Source organism: Gekko japonicus, unplaced genomic scaffold, assembly GCF_001447785.1.
Source record: "Gekko japonicus isolate JY-2015 unplaced genomic scaffold, Gekko_japonicus_V1.1 scaffold694, whole genome shotgun sequence".
NCBI lineage: Eukaryota > Metazoa > Chordata > Lepidosauria > Squamata > Gekkonidae > Gekko > Gekko japonicus.
Window position 1 is genome coordinate 833,403 of NW_015177028.1, and position 18,117 is coordinate 851,519.

The window sequence follows — 18,117 nt, forward strand, 5'->3', positions numbered from 1 at the left end:
GCTTCACCAGTTATCAACAGGATGATTGGGTGGATCTGCTGCCCCTGGCCAAATTTTGTTATAACAACACTTGCCATTCCTCTACCGGATTGTCCCCATTTAAGGCTTTGTATGGCTATGATAAATAAATAAATAAAATCCATCTAGATTGCCCTGGTGCGGGGGGGCCGTTAGGAGCAGCCCTGTGCCTTTCCTGGAGGGAGACACTGACTTGGGGCCGGGGGATGCAGCGCAATGGTGTCAACGGTTAAAGGAGTCATGGCCACTCCTTTGCAAGACTTTGGATGCTGCCAAGGAGGCGTACAAGAGTCAGGCTGACAAGAGAAAGGTGGAGGGGTGGGCTCTGCAGCCTGGAGACTCGGTGTATGTGTCTACTAAAAACATTAAGGTCCTACGACCTAGCCGGAAACTTGGTTGGAAATACCTTGGTCCTTTCAAAGTGAACAGAGTGATCAATGATGTGGCTGTGGATTTGGATCTACCTAAAAACTTGAGAAACCTTCATTCTGTGTTTCATTTCAGCCTCCTGAAACGGGATTCTGGGTCAAGTCCCTGGCGTCCATTGCAGCCGGTGCCCCCTCCTATCTTGATTGAGGGCAAGGAACATGAGATCTCTAAGATTTTGGACTCTTAAGATTAAACGTGGAAAAGTATTGTATTTAGTGGAATGGCTGGACTTTGGTCCCCAGCAGCTTGAGTGGGTGGAAGCAGGGGATATTTGGGCCCCTTGGTTGTTGCAGAAGTTCCATAGCGACTTCCCGGACAAACCGGGAGATCTCCCGAAATGACTGGGAGACCTCCCAGAATGGACAGGAGAAGCTAGTTTTTGAGAGGGCAGAATGTCCTTATGGCTAGGCTGGCATAAGGGTTGGGAGTGGGGTGCTTGCTTGCCCTGTGTACCAAGTACCGTTGCATTCCTTCTTTGCTTCTGTAACGCTTGCTTATCTATGGCCTTGCAGGTGGTGTGTAGTGTCTGGGATTCAGGGAACCGTAGGAGCGCTTTCCGTTCTCAGCTTCGGCTCTAATGGCCTGGGGCTCCTTCTCCCATGCATGGGAATGTGGCTAATTGGCCTAGGGAAGGTGTGTGTGCATACGAATACCCTATATCCCGTTATGCTTGTAGGGGCGACGCCATTCCTAACAGTGACTTTGTTAATGCATCTATAGCTCTATAACCTTTCTGATAAGCGTGTAAGTTGTTGGCTGTGGAACCTGACAGCGAGATGTATCCATTGGCTCATGCTTACAGGGGGGATGTTTGATTCTAGTATAAGTCAGAGGCCCTAGTATTGGCGGCCATTCCTGACGCAAGCTGTACACGTGTCTAGTACTGGATCTACCAATAAACAGTTATCTTCTCATGAAACCCGCTGGGTGCGGGGATGGATGGGACCGACCCTCTACTGGAGCCCTTCAGAGGGGCAACAGCCAGAGTGACTACGAGGTTGAAGGGGTCACATTGGGGACAGTTCAGCATAGACACTCATGAAACCTGGACTCTTGCTTCCCCTTCGGGGCCGTGACGTGAAAGTCATTATGATTGTCCTCCATGGGAGATGAGCTATGAAACAGAGGATGGCGGTGCCACTGAGAGGGGCGAGGAGGCTGAGGCGTTTGTAGGCAACCAGCTGGAGTTACTTGAGCGGGGCTACAATAAACCCATGCAGATGATCAAGAACTCGTTTCAGAATCTGCCGGGGATGGTGGCGGAACCGGTGCAGCAGGAAGTACAGCGCTGGATGCCAGTGCAGCCAGCACACCCTGCTCAGGTGCCGCCATGGGTCCTGCCTGCCCAAGCTGGTAACACCCCCCCAGGCCCTCCAGGGAATGTGGTGCCAGCCCAACCGGGCCAGGAAGTGCACCGCCCTATGGAGCCATTGGATGCCAGGTTGAGAGATGAGGTAGCTGACTGGCACGTGAGTTTGCACAATGCTGATGGACCAGAACTCCAATCGGTAGATCCCCTTATGTGGGCTCTCCGAGTTCAATATGAAGACCCAAATGCTAGTGAGCAAGCTCGGCCTTACTTACGCACCTTCAAGCAAGGGAAGCAGTCGGTGTGGGAGTATACTGAGGAGTTCAAACGCCAGGCGGCTAAGATCCAGGGTTGGCCCAGTGGAGTGATGGCTGAGCAATACCGCCTGGGTCTGCACCCCAAGATCAGGGAGACGGTTCTTCGCAGTGTCCACCCTGTGTCTCTGAATGCCTGGATGCGCGAAGTGGCAGATGCTGAGAGCTGCTTAAGAACTATCAGGATCGACAATGCTGCAACCATGGGTAATACTGTTTCGACGTCCCCAAAACCCAAGACTCTTCCGAAGCAGAAGGAGGGGGTGCGAGAGCAGCGGATGAAACAAGGGCTCTGCCTGAAATGTGGCGAAGCCGGCCACTTTGCCACGACCTGCCTGGGATCGGGAAAGTTAATGGCTTTTGCTTTGCCTGCTTGATTTTGCCTGTGCGCGAGAGATGTATCCATTGGCTCATGCTTACAGGGGGGATGTTTGATTCTAGTATAAGTCAGAGGCCCTAGTATTGGCGGCCATTCCTGACGCAAGCTGTACACGTGTCTAGTACTGGATCTACCAATAAACAGTTATCTTCTCATGAAACTCTGTGTTGCGTAACCTGACTAAGGACCCTGACACCTGAGGGAAAATAAGTATAGGATCAGTTCAGGGACAGAGGAACTGTGTTTTGTCTTATTTTATTTATGTCCAGTGGTGTTTTCCTTTCTGTGTTTGATTTAAAGTGCCTTTTTGTGTTTAAAATCCTGTTACTTGTAAATAGTCAATAAAATCTTTGTTCTTTGTTTAAAACCCCACTCTGGTGCTCTGACTACGGAGTCTCCCCCGCTCTGCCCACTACCAATGCCTTAAGAAGCAATATAATTTTAAACTCAAGGTTGTGGGTTTTTTTAAGAATAACATTACTACTTCATTTTCCTAAAAATTAATGCTTATTCCACAAAAGGTTTACAAAGTTCAGTTATTGCAAAAGTTTTTCAGTGTTAATTTTAACATTTATGCATTTTTTCCAATCACTTTGGTATTTAACAATAACATCTTATGTCCTTTAGAGGAGAAATTGTGAATTGCAGAATTTTAAATACCCATCAACATCCTTGGCTTCACTTAATTTTGCTTATAACACTCTTCCAATTTCTTCTAGTCGTGAGGGTGGGGGATTGGGAGGGGCCTCACGAGTGGAGTAGCCTATGGCCTCTCTTCATCTAAATGAAGCAAAATGGTGGCTTTGATGAGAGAACGTTAACTTAACTGACTGGTGTGCAGACTAGTAGAAATCGTGTACTTTAAAAGACTTCCAAAAGCAGTAAAAAACTTTTACCTTTAACGTAAACAATGTCTCATCGGGGTGAAAAAAATGGCACCCAAAGTAAAACCTTCTTCAGGAACTGCTAGCTCATCGTCTCTACAAAAAGAACTGAAAGAAACCAATGCAAGAACAGAGAAGACAACTAAAAAGCTGAAAAAGGTTGATGAGAAGACAAATGTACTGAACCAGAGAATGGAGGCAGTGAAAAAAGAGAGGACCTCTGAGAAACAACAGATATTACAAGGTGGCATTAGATGTTTTAAATGATAATTAATGAAATTAGAATAGAATGATATAATCATAGAGTTGAAAGGTCATCTTGAGGGTCATCTAGTCCAACCCCCTGCACTATGCAGGACATTCACATATATCTCCCCCAAACACCCCTAGTGACCCCTGTTCCATGCCCAGAAGATGACAAAAAAGGACCATCGCCTCTTCGTCCCCAGGACCCTGCGCGGCCAGGTGATGGCAGTAGTTCATGGATCTAAACTGGCAGGTCATCTTGGCTACCTAAAGACTTTGCATCTTTTACAAAGGCAGTTCTGGTGGGCAGGCATGAGAAAAGACATTTCTTTATATGTACAGTCCTGCCCCACTTGTCTCATGTGTAAACCCTGACCAGGAAAGCCTCCAGGACTATTGCAACCTCTGCCGACTCCTACCCGGCTGTGGGAAGTCATGTCTATGGAATTCATCATGGATTTGCCCCCTAGCAGGGGGAAGACAGTCATTTGGGTGGTTGTGGACATGTTTTTTAAGCAAGCACATTTCCCCCCCTGAAGCAATTGCCTACTGCCAAGCGGTTGGCTAAGTTGTTTATGCATAATATTGTCAAACTCCATTCGATCCCGAGGAAGGTGGTCTCCAACAGGGGGTCTCAATTAGTGGCTAAGTTCTGAGGTGAATTGCTGAAGGCCCTGGGAGTTGAATGGGCCCTCAGCAGTGCCTACCACCCAGAAACTGATGGCCAAACCAAACGGGTTAATAAAACCCTTGAACAATTCTTGCGTTGCTTTTCTAATTTTCAACAGGACAACTGGGTTGAGTTGCTCCCATACGCCGAATATTGCTACAATAACACGGTTCATTCATCCACAGGGGTCTCCCCATTTCAAGCGGTGCATGGCTACGAAGGTTCCCCCCTTCCCTGGTTGCCTACGGACGCTCCAGGGGAGGGGAGCATTAAGGACTGGTGGTGCTAGGTTAAAAATGCCTGGCCGCTCCTACAGCAGATATTGGACAAAGCCAAGGCTTCATACAAAGCCCAGGCAGACCGTAAATGCCTCACGGCTTGGGAGGTGCAAGTTGGGGACAGGGTGTATGTCTCCACTAAGAACTTAAGACTCTCGCAACCTAGCCGGAAGTTAGGTTGGAAACTGTCACTGTTGAACTGGACCTTCCTAAGACCTTTAAACATGTCCAGCCTGTGTTTCACTTTTCTCTCCTCACTTTCTCTCTGTGATGGTGGATGGACAACCACATTTTTAAGTTGCCCAGATCTTGGACTCTCACATTAAACATAACCGCTTGTATTATCTTGTAGAATGGGTAGATTTTGGCCCTGAACATAGAGAATGGGTTAACGCCTCTGATGTGCAGGCTCCTCGCTTGGTCATCCTCTTCCACTCTTGCTTTCCTGACAAGCCGGGGGGGGGCTGGGTGGCGGGATGTCAGGTAGTCCCTCCATGGGGTTCCCCCCCCCGACTTTGAAACGTGTAATGCTCTGCAGCTGCTTCTCGCTTCTGCCTCTTATCTAGCCGTTGGCCTTGAGCTTGCATCGCTTCAGTGCGAAACTTCTGTTGCCTCCCGTTCACTTTCGAACCGTTAACCAGTTCCCCACGCTCCACATTAATTGCTTATTGGCTCCTAAGTGTCAGGGGGTGTTGTATGAACCCACTATAATTACTACTGCCATTTTGTATCATTCCTGACTCAAAGAGTCTAAGATGACTTCACCTTGCTCTGATCAATAAAGATGAACCTGATTAAGGACCTGCTGTTGATGCTGAGTTATTGAAGTACCTGACACCACCAAACAAGTTTTTCCCTACCCTCGTGAGGTGCAAATCATCTCCTGATAGAAGAGCTTCATCTCGGAAGTGTAAGCCTGTTGCCATGCAGTTACTTCAGATGGCATTACTAAAGACTCTTAAATATGACTGCCTTGCTGCACTGGGAAAAGAATGTGTCAGGGCAATGGACAGCACTGTGGCCCATAAGCGGCACCTTTATCCTGGACTAAAGGAATGTGCTTTTGGCCAAGGGGAGCATTGTGCCTAAGCAGCACGCCAAGCCAGACATGGACTCCTGGACTACAAGAAGCTTCTTGCTCCTGCATCTCCAGCACCAGAATACAGACCAGCAGCCCTGACCTCCATACACGCAGAAACAGCAGCAGATCACAGAGGGAAGCCATGCTCCACAGAAAGGCAAGATGTTCCTGCACAGACGCCATGAAGAACTCCCTTCTCCATCATGCAGGTATCTCCCCCCACCACCACTTATTAACACCACACGCACATTCCTCTCCAGCCTAAAACAAAAGGATGTGCCTGATGATGACAATAGCAAGCCATTAAGTCTTCCCACCGCCCATCAAGATAATGCAGCTGTCAAACATCTGGTCATTAATCCAAAGCACCAGCCCTGCAGCCTGATTGGTTCTCTGCCTTTCTTCCTTTGTCTATCCCATTCTCCTAAGAGGTGTCACTCCTAGCCAAGACATTACCTGCAATTGCCCAACCATTAATCCCTTTTCTGCCCCATTCATAGTTTAAGTTTTTGGTTAATATTTCCTGGGGACCTTGTGACCATTGGTATCTGCCTCAGGTCACATTTTAGGAATGAAAAAAGAGCATCTAGCCATTGCTCTCTCTCTCTCGCTTTTGCCTCACCTAACCCCTCCCTATCTTGCTGGTTCCATTCCTTGCGCAGTTTGAGACCTCTCCACATGTGTTGTTGGTCAACTCACGGCCCCCTTCCAATATTTTATCCCCTTTTTCATTGCAGAATCAACCTGCCTCACTGAACAGGTAACGTATCACCCCATCACTGATACTTCCTGCTAATGCAAACGTCTCTGTACTTTTCTATCTGAATTCCTAGCTCTGTATTGTTTGTGTGTATGCTTGATTTTGTATTTGTATGTGTGAGAATCCTTTAGTAAAGAAATCATTGCTTTAGTAATCTATCCTCAGTGTCTATTCCTGGGAACTGGAAATTCAAACTCTGGTAAACGTGGGATATGGTCCTATAATTAATGCCGATTAATTTAATAATTCATAATTAATTCATTTAATAATTCATAATTCCCCACAGTTATCTCTCCTTATACATAATTCCATTTTTGAGTGGCAAAGTTCTATGCATGCCAAAATCAGTTGGCTGCCTGAACTGCCACTCAGAAGGCACTGGCTGCATTGGCTGCCTGTGTTGCAGAGTCCATCCCACAGAAGCGGCGGCCAGCATCTCAGGCTCAGTGTGCTTGGAGCCAACGGAAGGGACAGACAGGACTCTCTGCGGGGCTGAGGATGGCTGGGGCCTCCTTCCCTCTGGCTCACATGCGGTGTCGGGGTGGGAAGGGGGGTCCTTATTTTGGTCCTCTCCCATGGTCCCCTCCATCCCTTGCGTGCCCCATAAATTGAGCCCTTACCTTTTAGTTTTGTTGTGAGGGTGAGTAACTATTATAACAGTTCGTGTGCTTCAAAAGGGCTACAGAGAATAACGGGGGGGGGGGCTGAAACCCCAAATGGCCAATGTTCAAGAAGGTTCCAGTGCCTTCTGAGAGGCTCACATGATGGCCAGGAATTCCGTAGATGGCCTGACATCGAGAATCGGCACAGGGAGGAAAGCTTTCCTGGCTGTGGTTCTGCCTGTGATAGACGTATTAAAAAACGTGGAAGAGTGAACAGAAAACTTTCCCTCTCCCATGCGATTCATGTCCCAGGGAGGACGGACGAAGAACTGTCTCTCTGGCCACTAGGAGCCGCTGCGGGGCGGCAGCCCCAGCTGGGTTCGAGCTCTTTTAAAGTGCCACCTCCTTCTTCTCCCTCCCCCAGCGGCGCCTTCCCAGGCACCTCTCTGGGTAAACAGTGATGGCTGCAGACGAAGGAGGCAGAGAACAGGAGAACAACATGGGTGTCAGAATCGGACCCTTGCCTGGTCATTGGGTCACTATACATGCATGTCTGAGTCTCTGATGTACATAGCTTTGCTTTGCTGAATGTTATCATATTTGCTTATGCCTTCTTCCCTGTCTGTAGTCTCCAATCTCATGTAACACCTGCTAGCTAGGTTTCAATCTGTCAGCAAGTATCCTCCTCTGACATTCCTGAGAAGGAGGGATTGAGACCAGCCTGTGTGAACATTGATAGCCACGCTTAGGAATCCTGTGAAGTTGTGCCTCCCCCGTGAAGGCTATGGGAGTTTCGTTTTTCTCATTTCTCATGGCCTCGGGAGAGTATCAATTGATAAACATTCCCATTGAGTTAATTGAACTGTATTAACCTGCTACTTTACTATGCAATGCTGACGTATGTATGAGGGCTGGACCAGAGGTCCTGTAGATTCCAACTTTGAACTATTTGTCAGTTCTGTCAAAGCTTTTGACTTGTCTGCAACTTTACTGACTTTCTACAATAAAGCCAATTAAAGGACTTATTACGTCTGAGAGTTACTGCCCTGTCTGACAATGGAGAACTACTTGCAGCTCATTCCTGATAATGGCCGCTCTCTCGACAAAGGAAGAGATGGCCTGAAGGTGCAGGGATGCCAGGAAGGAAGCCGGGCAGGAATATGGGGGTGGGGGGATGGAAAAGCCACATAGCCAGAGTCATGGTGGCCAGAGTCATGTTGCTTGGGGGGGGGGGGCGACTGCTGCAGGCCAGAGCACTCTCCCAGGCCCTCTTTCTAGAGCTCGTTGCGTTTCTTGCTGCAACGGGCCTTATTACTAGTTAATAATAAAGGCAATTTGGCTAACAAGCCATGGTCCAAAACTTTTCCTGATGACACCATCTATGTAGGCAGTCACTTATCTGAAGTATTCTTCTTTCCCTTCCTAAGCCATGGCCTTCAACAGGAAGAACTGACGAGAATACAACCTGCACTCCCAATTCCGTCGCCTTTTTACCCAGAGCCACACAGTCTCTTTTAATACATTTTGGGGTGTGCCAGGCAGTATCATTTGTTCTCACATGGATGAGCTTGATGAGTCCATGGGCTTGATGAGTCTTCCTACCCTTTCCATCACATCCTGGATGCATGCACCCTGTAGACAGCATACCTCTCGAGATGAGATTACAAGTCCAGTCGGCACTCTTTAGCTTCTACCCCTCTCAGTAGGGAATCCCCAATTACTAACACACACCTTCTCCTATATTGGGGAGCAGAAGCTCGAGTCCTCTGATCCACAGGGGCCTGAGAAATTTCCTTCATGGAGGCTGGGGGAGGAGCTCTTGTTCCAGTGGTCCAGAATCAATATCTGTGGGGAGATCCTGGAACTGATTGCTTAGCAACAGAGGCTCAGAATATCTCCTGATTTTCCTGTTCCTGTGCATTACATTCTTCTATGCACCCTCCTCCTGTGTTGGGTGTTCCTCCATTTGCTGAGATACCTTCCCTCTTCCTCCTCCTGTTGCCCGCTCAGTGTTTCATGTGTTTTGTCTTCCCTTATAAACTGGAGTGTGGACAAGCGTGCCTCAAGTCCCTGTATCTTCTCTTCCAGTAGGGCTACCAACATACACTTGCTGCAAGTTTAATCGCTGTTACCCGCAGGTAAAAATACGAACACACCACAGATTTTGCACATCACTGCCTCAGCTCCCTCACCAGCCATGCTGCACTCCTGCAGCAGCTCCCTCTCCTGCTCCTTCTCAGAGCCCAGCTGACTTTAATTACTGTATGGCAGTGGGTGCAGTATAGCCAGGAGATCTGAAGATTGTCTGGTAGCCTGAAATTCTAGCTCTTTTTTGTGGCAAGCTAGGTTTATTTTGGTGGCTGAGAGAACTGTGATTGACCCAAAGTCACCCAGCTGGCTTCAAGTGGAGGAGTGGGGAATCCAACCCGGTTCTCCAGATTAGAGTCCACCGCTCTTAACCACGACACCAAACTGGCCCTTTTAAATAATAAATAATTGTGAATGCGGCTCTCTATGAGCAGTGGAATGAGCACCACTGTCTTAAGGAATACTCTGTTCAATGGAAATAGTCTGGTTTCTTAACCCTCCTATATTATCCTGCCAACAATTACTCAAGATCACATAGATTCAGGTAGATTCAGGTGGGTAGCTGCGTTGGTCTGAAGCAGCAGAACAAAGTTTGAGGCCAGTCAGGTACCTTTGAGACCAACAGAGTTTTAACCTTACATGTTAAGCATGCCGGGGGGAGCTTCAGGCCTGGTGAATTTATATGTGGACATTGTACTCTTGTTCTGTACAGTGAGTACCCTGAAGAGCATAATTTGTATCATTTTGTTGATCATCATACTACAAATGTACTCTTTTTTTCTGAATAAGTACATTCTTCTGTGTTAATTATAATTGCAAAGAAAACACCATAAATTTCAATAAATAATAGCAAAATAATTAAGAGGGACTCAGGCGAATTCTTGAAGATGTGGGGTGCTTGCGTGTTCTAGGTACGTGAATGAAAAATGAACTACAGAGTTGCTCAAATTTTCTACCACTGGGGGGTGCTGCAGGGGTTCACAGTAAGAAATTCTTTTACTTGTAGATACCAAACATAATTCAGTATCAAATAACATGAACAAAATATTGCAACTATTTTAAACTCTTAAGCATATTCACAGGCACAAAATAGATGAAGTAAGGATGTCTGACATTTAAATTATCTAAATAATGTTCCAAAGAGCCATATCAGACACAATTGTCTGGCTCACAATCTGTTTCTTCGTTCAAGTTTGGACAGGGTGTTCCATTATTGGCAGGATGCAGATGTATGTAACGGGTTCTGCTCTTCGTCCCCAAATGTCCGCATGTGCCTCTACAAAGGCCCCACGAAGACCAGAGCGACGTTTCGCAGTCCAGGGGAGTTTCTGCAACACAGAGGCATTGTTCCTGATGTAAGAGGCCAAGCCAGATGGAAAAGACTCGTCAGAGGACAGAGCGCCGCCTTCGTTTTTGGCTTTGTCCTGTGCTCTGCGTCTCCCTGCTGCTCCTCATTGATTTGGGTGAATGCACACACCCTGGCCCTAGGGGAGAGGGTTAATGCATTGGGTTAATGCATACACCCTATTAACCATTTGTGGGATGGATCCACCACCAAAAGATTTCCCTCAAGGTAATCCTGGCAGTCACTCAAAGCTACTCGCTTTCCAGTTTTTCATACGAAATATTTCAAGGCTTTTGTTTTGCACCTTTTCTTATCTATGTTACATTTTTTCCACAGAGCCTAATGTACAACTGTGTGTGTAGAAGAAGAGCTGGGTTTTATACCCTGCCTTAAGGAGTCTCAAAGCAGCTTTCAATCACTTTCCCTTTCCTTCCCCACAACAGGCACCTTGTGAGGTCAGTGGGGCTGGGAGAGTTCTGAGAGAACTGCACCTGGAGGAAGAGAGGGAATTGAGCCTGGTTCTCCAGGTTAGAGTCCGCCGCTCTTAGACACGACACCACGACACCACGCTGGCTGTCCACTACAGCCTGCTGGCTCCCCGTGTGTCCATGTTAACTTCCTCTGAGGCAGGTTAGTTACCGTGCAAGGAAGGGGAAGGGGTGAGAAACTGGCCCAAGGTCATTCATGACTAGGGTTGCCAGGTTCCCCCATCAATCCCGTGGGTGGATTTGGGGGGCATTCCCGCCATGCTCCCTGCTGATCAGCTGAAGCCCTTAAAATCTTTTAGTAGGGAGGGAGAGGGGTGCCATGGCTGGGAGCAGTGCTTGGGGGGCGACCAGCTGTCGGGGGGGGCAGATTAGAGCCCTCGGGAGCAGGAGAAACCCCACCCGGACCTGGGGGCTGACCAGCCCTATTCATGACAGAGCAGCCATTTCTGCTCCGACCGCCCCGCATTCTACGACCACACACTCCTCTACGCTCTCAGAAACAAAACATTTTGTTTTATTAAAACAATTAAGCACTTACCCGAGATTGTGTCCTCTATTTCATTATCTATCACAGTCACATTGGGCTGAGGAATAGGAAACCCCAGTTTGCTTCTTTTAAGTTTTATCATGGTTACTCGAGCAATAGGTGGTAAATTTTTAAGCTTGGGATAATAAAAAGAGTTTGCTGGGTGACTTGGAGAAGAACAAGTGATCTGCAAATTAAAACACACAACGGATATTAACTGGGTGCCGTATACCTACAAGCAGCCTGGCAGTAACTGATAGAGGATTTGGTTGAAGGGCTTGCTGCACATGTTGGTGGTGATGGTTAATTCACGACTTCTGGTGCTCCAGCCCTGGAGTTTTGTCAGCAAATGGATTCAGAACACAAAATGCCACTCAGTTTCTCACAACTGACATGATGTTGCTACCCGTACTTTGCTAGCACTAATAGTCACCTACAAATGCAAGGACACCGGTACAGAAGAAGTAGGGGAGAGGCAGGTCGGCTGACGTGGGGGGAGTGGGGCCCAAAGAAGCAGAGCCAGCTCCCAGACAGCTGGGGTGTGTGTGGAGGGTGGTCTGTGTGTGAAAATGACCCTGGCCCTCAAAGGCTCCGAGCTTGCATGATAAGAAAGGGGAAGGGAGATGGGGGGGCGGGGAAATGGCTGGAAACCAACACAAAGGAAATAATTGGAAGCTGTTTTGCATGGAGGGAAAACAATGTCTCTGAACAGCTCAATAGATATTGATGCAGCTGCCTGCCCCATTTCCCCCTGGGGAGACGACAAAGTATCTCCTTTTGTAAGGCACAATTCATTCCCCTCCCTGAGAAAAGGAAGACAGCAGTGCCTAGAAATGCACTGACATGGGTGGCCAAGAATGCATTCCCTCATTCCCAGCAACCCTGCGGAGGACAAGGAACGGACTGGATGGTGCAGAGCTTCTCTTCCCACTTTGGGTAAGCAGAGATAAAACTCCTGTTCACACGCACACACACACACACACACACACACACTCTGTAGGCATACCCTCCCTGTACTCTCGGTATACACTGAAGCAATCTGTCGCCATTTCTTATAAAGCAGAGAAGAGCCGTGGTATCTCCACAGATGAGAGAGGTGGAAGGAAGCTATGTGTGCCCAACGCGTGCCCTGGCAGCACTAGCAGAAGAAGAAGAGATTGGATTTATACCCCGCCTTTCATTACCTGAAAGAGTCTCAAAGCGGCTCACAATCTCCTTTCCCTCCCCCTCCCCACAAAAGACACCCTGTGAGGTAGGTGGGGCTGAGAGAGCTCTTTCCAGAACTGTCCTTGAGAGAACAGCTCTGAGAGAACTTGTGACTGACCCAAGGTCACCCAGCTGGCTGCATGTGGAGGAGTGGGGAATCAAACCCAGTTCTCCCAGATTAGAGTCCGCACTCCTAACCACTACACCAAACTGGCCAATATCTGTCTTGCGCCATTCACACAAAACAGCAGCTGCACTTAGAGGAAAGGTCATGTACAGACATTCTCCCATTAGAAACCAAAACTGAACCTCCTAAAAGGCCTTCAAAATGTGACTTCATGCAGCTCAATTATTCATTATTCATTTGTCCTGCCAATCAGAGTTGTTGCCAAATAGTAACAGAATGAATCCCACCCTTCCACTGCATGTATGCTTACAGAACAGCAATTCTAAAGCTTGTTGGTCACGTGTAGGTTGCTTCCAGACACGCTGAATAATGGCCATGGTCAGTACACTTTGGTGAACCATTTGCAAGTGGATTTTTCTTCTTGCACTGGAAAATCCAGTTGCAAATGATCACTACCGTGCTCTGAAAGCGCATAATCCCACTGTGTGTGAAAGTCAACGTTGCCTTTTAGTTCTGTATTGTAGCCATTATACACTGGATGCCTTGTTGTGCCATTATCAGTTTGCTGCTTTTACTCTGTAACCTGCCTAGAGCCTCAGCAAGTAAGGCGGGATAGGAATAACGTAAATATAAAGATTAAATAAGCCGCATTAGTAACTCCTTTTTGATTTCCAACATTTATTAATGTCTGTTCCCAAATATCAATGGTCACATATAGCAATTCAACAATACTAACATCAACCAGTTTTTAAAATTCATTTGAAACGCAGCTTAAAATCATGACAAAGAGCTTTTGCTTTACAAGATCTACAGTGCAATCCTACGCAGAGTTCTTCCAGCCTAACCCCTTTATTCCGACCGCTCATGAATCCCTACGGCCCGAGCCCTGGCAGCCCTCCCAAGATCCCTCAGACGGGAGCTCCGGCTCTCGAAAGCCGACCCCCCCCCAAACCCTTGTGGGGCTCTCAGGTGCTGTCCTGGACTCCGACCTGGCTGTTCGCCTGCAGACCGACACGGCTGCCCTCAGCAACAGGGCTGTTCAAGAGCAATCTCACTCCTGATTCCGGCATCGGCCTTGGACAGAAAGCAAACTCAGCATTGGGTTAGGAACTAAAGCTGCTTAGAGAGACGTTTTTTCAAAACGTAACATGACAAAGTCAAGTTTAACCAGCAGGGGCGGATTAAGGCTCGCTGGTGCCCTAAGCACAGACCTATCTTGGTGCCCCCAATCTTTGTGTCATAGCCTATGACACTGCGACCTCACCAGCAAAAAATAGAAGATAACCCTAGGGTGCACCATGATCAATGTGCACTAGCCTTATCAAAAAGTTTTTTTTACAAATCTTCATTAGTTTTTTTTCTTTTCACCCTTTCCCCAACTTTGTGGTGCCCCCTTTGACCCTGATGTCCTAAACATGTGCTTAGTCTGCTTAATGGTTAATCTGCCCATTAACCAGTTCACTAGCAAACTTTTCTGGTGAATTTCCAAAGAGATCTGATTCAGCACTTCATTTTCTCCGGATTTATTTCCTCTGTCTGAAAATCCCCAGCAGTTTCAGTGCTCTGCACCTTTTACATCTGTTGAAGACCCGTGTCATCACAATGGCAGAATAACTCCCTGCTCTGTGTCTAGACACTGGTGAGCTCTTTGCCCTCATTTGTAGCTGGCCACATCCATTGTCATAACGGCTGCTTGGCTTGCGTTTCTTTGGCTTTGTGAGGCTATAATTTTGGCTGCATTCAGCTATCACAGCAAATGTCTGTTGGTGTTATGCACAAGCACAACTTACTCATGATGCTCACATGTTTCTCTCCCACCTCCTTCCACGTCTAGCGTGTAGAGCTTTAGACTGAATGATTCTCCATTTGATTGAGACTCTAGTTTGTCATAACTGAACACAGGCACTTCGGGAAAGTAAACTTTGCTTCCCTGGATGACAATCTACAATTTACATGACAGTCCGAAACAGAATTCTAAGCCCACTGAATTTGAGGGACTTAGCGGTGGTGAGAAGTGCCATCAAGTTGCAGCCAACTTCTGGCGACCCTGCAGGGTTTTCAAGGCAAGAGCGAACAGAGTTTGGTTTGCTGGTGCCTTCCTCTGTGTAAGAACCCTGGACTTCCTCGGTGGTCTCCCTCCCAAGAACTAACCAAGGCTGACCCTGCTTAGCTTCTGAGGTCTGATGAGGTTAAGAGAGGGCTATAACTCTGTGAAGGATTGCACGGTTGAGTCCCAGTTTAGAAACCTCAATTGTTGAGATGTCCACATTCAGAAATCACAGAGCTCCTTCAAACTGGGAAGCATTTTGTCGAGCTTCATGCCCCAGAGGAAGGCGGAGGCTGGGGGTGAGAACCGTGAGCCGGACACCAACCAAATTCTCCATCGTAAGAATGGTCCTGACATCAGGATACTGCCTGACAGAATGAGCCATACGAATGAAGCAGGAGGACAAGAAGTGTTGGACTTACCTCTGTAACAGGCTCCTGTGGGATAGTAGCGAAGTTGGGGGAGGAAAATGTGAAGCCACTGTCAGTCCCGGCATCGTACGGGGAAAGTTCCACTGATATTTGCTCTGTCCAGTGATCTTTTTCACACAGGTTTAAGCTGTCAATGCCCACGAACCAGTCCGGGCTGGGCACAATTCTTACTGCAAAAGAAACCTAGGAATTTTTAAGCAAAACCCTGTTTCAAATAGTTGACCGAGCATGGCTGTGCCTGGTCTGATTATCGTTATCACAAATCTGGATGTAAACAAGCCAGTGTGAACAGTGAGCCGATGAGAGAATAACCCACTTTAAATCTGGCTGCCTCCAAGTAAGATACTTCAAACACGGCTGGTTTTGATGAGCCACTATTTCCCCATACGGTGGACTTTTACATTTTGCTAGTGCTGCTTTTATTCATTCTCTTAGTTCATTCTGTGCTAAATCGTTCTTAATCTCTTGTGAGCCCCTTTGGGAAGAGCAGAGTTTACAGGAAGGAAGGGTAGGACAGAAAAAAAGAAAAAGAAAGAAAGAAAGAAAGAAAGAAAGAAAGAAAGAAAGAAAGAAAGAATATACATTGTTTACTCATACACAGCAGACCGATGTGCAGTTCCCTACTTACAAGGGGGTGTCTTGAATGCACTTCGAAATCCGCAGAGGTTTGACCTGTACCAGAGGAAATGGCAGGAGCAGAGAAGATTCCATGAACACTTTGGATTTTTTCTCCAGCTGCTTCTATTTCCTTCATTACCGTCCATGTTTCACCTCTTTCAGCGAAGTCACGCATACCATTGCTGGCGAACTCATCCTTTCCCCACATGTTGTAGTCAGAACTATGGACCACGCCTGGACAAAGGAAGACATTGCCATAGCTGAAAGTCTGGCTTGAATTTACTTAAAAATGTAATAGATGGTGTTTCTCTCCTTTCTTGCTGAAGAGAGAGAGTTTCTGTTTAGAACTGCGGAGTCTCCTGTTTACTTCAGCTGCAGTGAACTGAGAACAGAAACCGAATGAAGACAGATAGATTTTAAATGTTGCACCGATACTGCACGTCTCTTGAGTTCTAGCACTTTGGATTCAACTCGATTACAAAGAGTTCAGGAAAGAGGCCTTCCCCTGCTGTTATGAGTTCCCTCTCCCCCTGCCCAGAAACTGGCCTGGTACTCCAGAGTTGGGGAAGAAATTTCTAGGACGCCATCATCATGGACTTTATTTGGGTTTTATTAAATTGCTCTGTAGAATTTTAATGTTTTATATGTTCTATGGCATTGTGCCCCCCTGTACATCACCCAGAGCCTAGTGTAAGCTGGGATAGGGTGATTAACAAATTTAATAAATAATAAAAAATAAAAATAATAAAGTGCTTTTAGAGAGTTAAACTTACTTTTAAACTGCATAAGAGCCGCTTACCCAAAAGTGGTGACCACTGTGCTGGTGGCCTATACAGCGGGTACTGCTTAGGGAAAGCCACTTGGCTCCATTTCCCTGTGAAGACGATGCTGTACTTTGCCAGCTCTTCTGCGGTGCAGACGGAGTCGTCATCGTCAAGAGGGAGGCATCTGGCAGAGCCCAGAATGGTCAAAAGGAGAGTTGTGGTAACTTTGCAGGAGCCGGAGAGGAGCATCAAGTTTTCCATTTCCCGACCGGTGGTGGTGAAGAGTCACATGAGCCTCTGTATGTTACAAAAATGAATTTTAATTTAGCAATCCAAAGCATCAAGATAGTACACTGATAACATCTCTTGCCATTTTTAGGAATGTAATTATAAGGTTTTAGAGACATTTCCATGTGGGATTATTTAAACTTGGAATTTCCAATCAAATGTTTCAGATTAAAAGAAAAGAAAACATGCTTCTACTTATGAGTGTTTTGAAATCCATTTCTTACTCTGTTTTCAGTCTTTTCAGAATTGCATATTGGCCTAATTATGTCAGTAAACATTTCAGTGCAAGACACTAATGGTACGTTTATGCTTTTCAAGATTAAATAGTGTTATTTTGCCTACAGACGTAATTTCTTTTAGATTTTAGTTTGCAAGAGACATTTCATGGCATAACACTCAAAGTCAATTTAGTGCATTGCAAATTTAATTCATTACTTACCTGTCATATTTCATAATGTCAGATTTAAAGAAATATTGCACTTCATCAAAATAATAGAAATGCAGTCTTTTAGATTATTGTTTCAAACAGGAATCTTTAACATTGTTTTACAGTGCATTTGAGCTTTAATAAATGTGAATTTAAAAATGCAATTCTAATCAGTGTACAGCACATCTGTAATATAGTAAAAGATTTCATAATTACTCACCGATGTTTCCTCTGGGGCTGTTATAAGCTAGGAGCCCTGTCTTTTTCTCACAGCTGAGCAGTTCTGCAAGAGAGGAGAAGAGGAGTCTTGCTATTTATTCCTGCCGAAGGTCCCTTTGGTCCAAGGTCAACCGCATCCTTTTGAATCTCCAAGTGAGCCGAGTGCATTTTGCCTTTGTCTGACTTTTTTTGCTCTGTTCATGAGAATTACTTGTATGCCAGTCGCATTAAAGGAAACTATTAAAACTGTGATGCTGACTAGACAAAGCATGGCTTTAGAAAGCCTAATTAAGAGACCTTATTGCAGTCAGCTCCAGGTTTCTGATGACTGTACAGTTCTTGTTTTTTTGCCCCTAAGCTAAGAAGGAACCACGTCCAACACAAAACCTTCCTCATGCAATGTTTTATACGAGAAGCATAGTTTTGGTAAGTTTTATTGTCCGACAGATGGCTCTTTCCAAGCGGTCGCTGAAAGCACTCTCCTCTAATGCACCCATATGTATAGTCTGAGCTAGGAAATGAAAACAGAAAACGCCGAAAGGAAAATACAGCTTTTGAAAGAAATACAAGTAT

At 46.4% G+C, this 18,117-nt stretch overlaps 1 protein-coding gene across 1 annotated transcript; it reads right to left on the bottom strand.

The window, feature by feature from the left end:
* Positions 1-9,926: 9,926 nt before the first annotated feature.
* On the bottom strand, positions 9,927-17,631 carry SPON2 (spondin 2). The gene is made up of 6 exons (XM_015427863.1): positions 17,546-17,631; positions 16,646-16,907; positions 15,857-16,080; positions 15,220-15,411; positions 11,430-11,604; positions 9,927-10,386 (listed from the first exon to the last, which is right to left on the bottom strand). The coding sequence occupies exons 2-6, from the start codon at positions 16,869-16,871 to the stop codon at positions 10,208-10,210; spliced, it is 996 nt and encodes a 331-aa protein (XP_015283349.1). The 5' UTR covers positions 16,872-16,907; positions 17,546-17,631; the 3' UTR covers positions 9,927-10,207.
* Between the last annotated feature and the right edge of the window lie 486 nt (positions 17,632-18,117).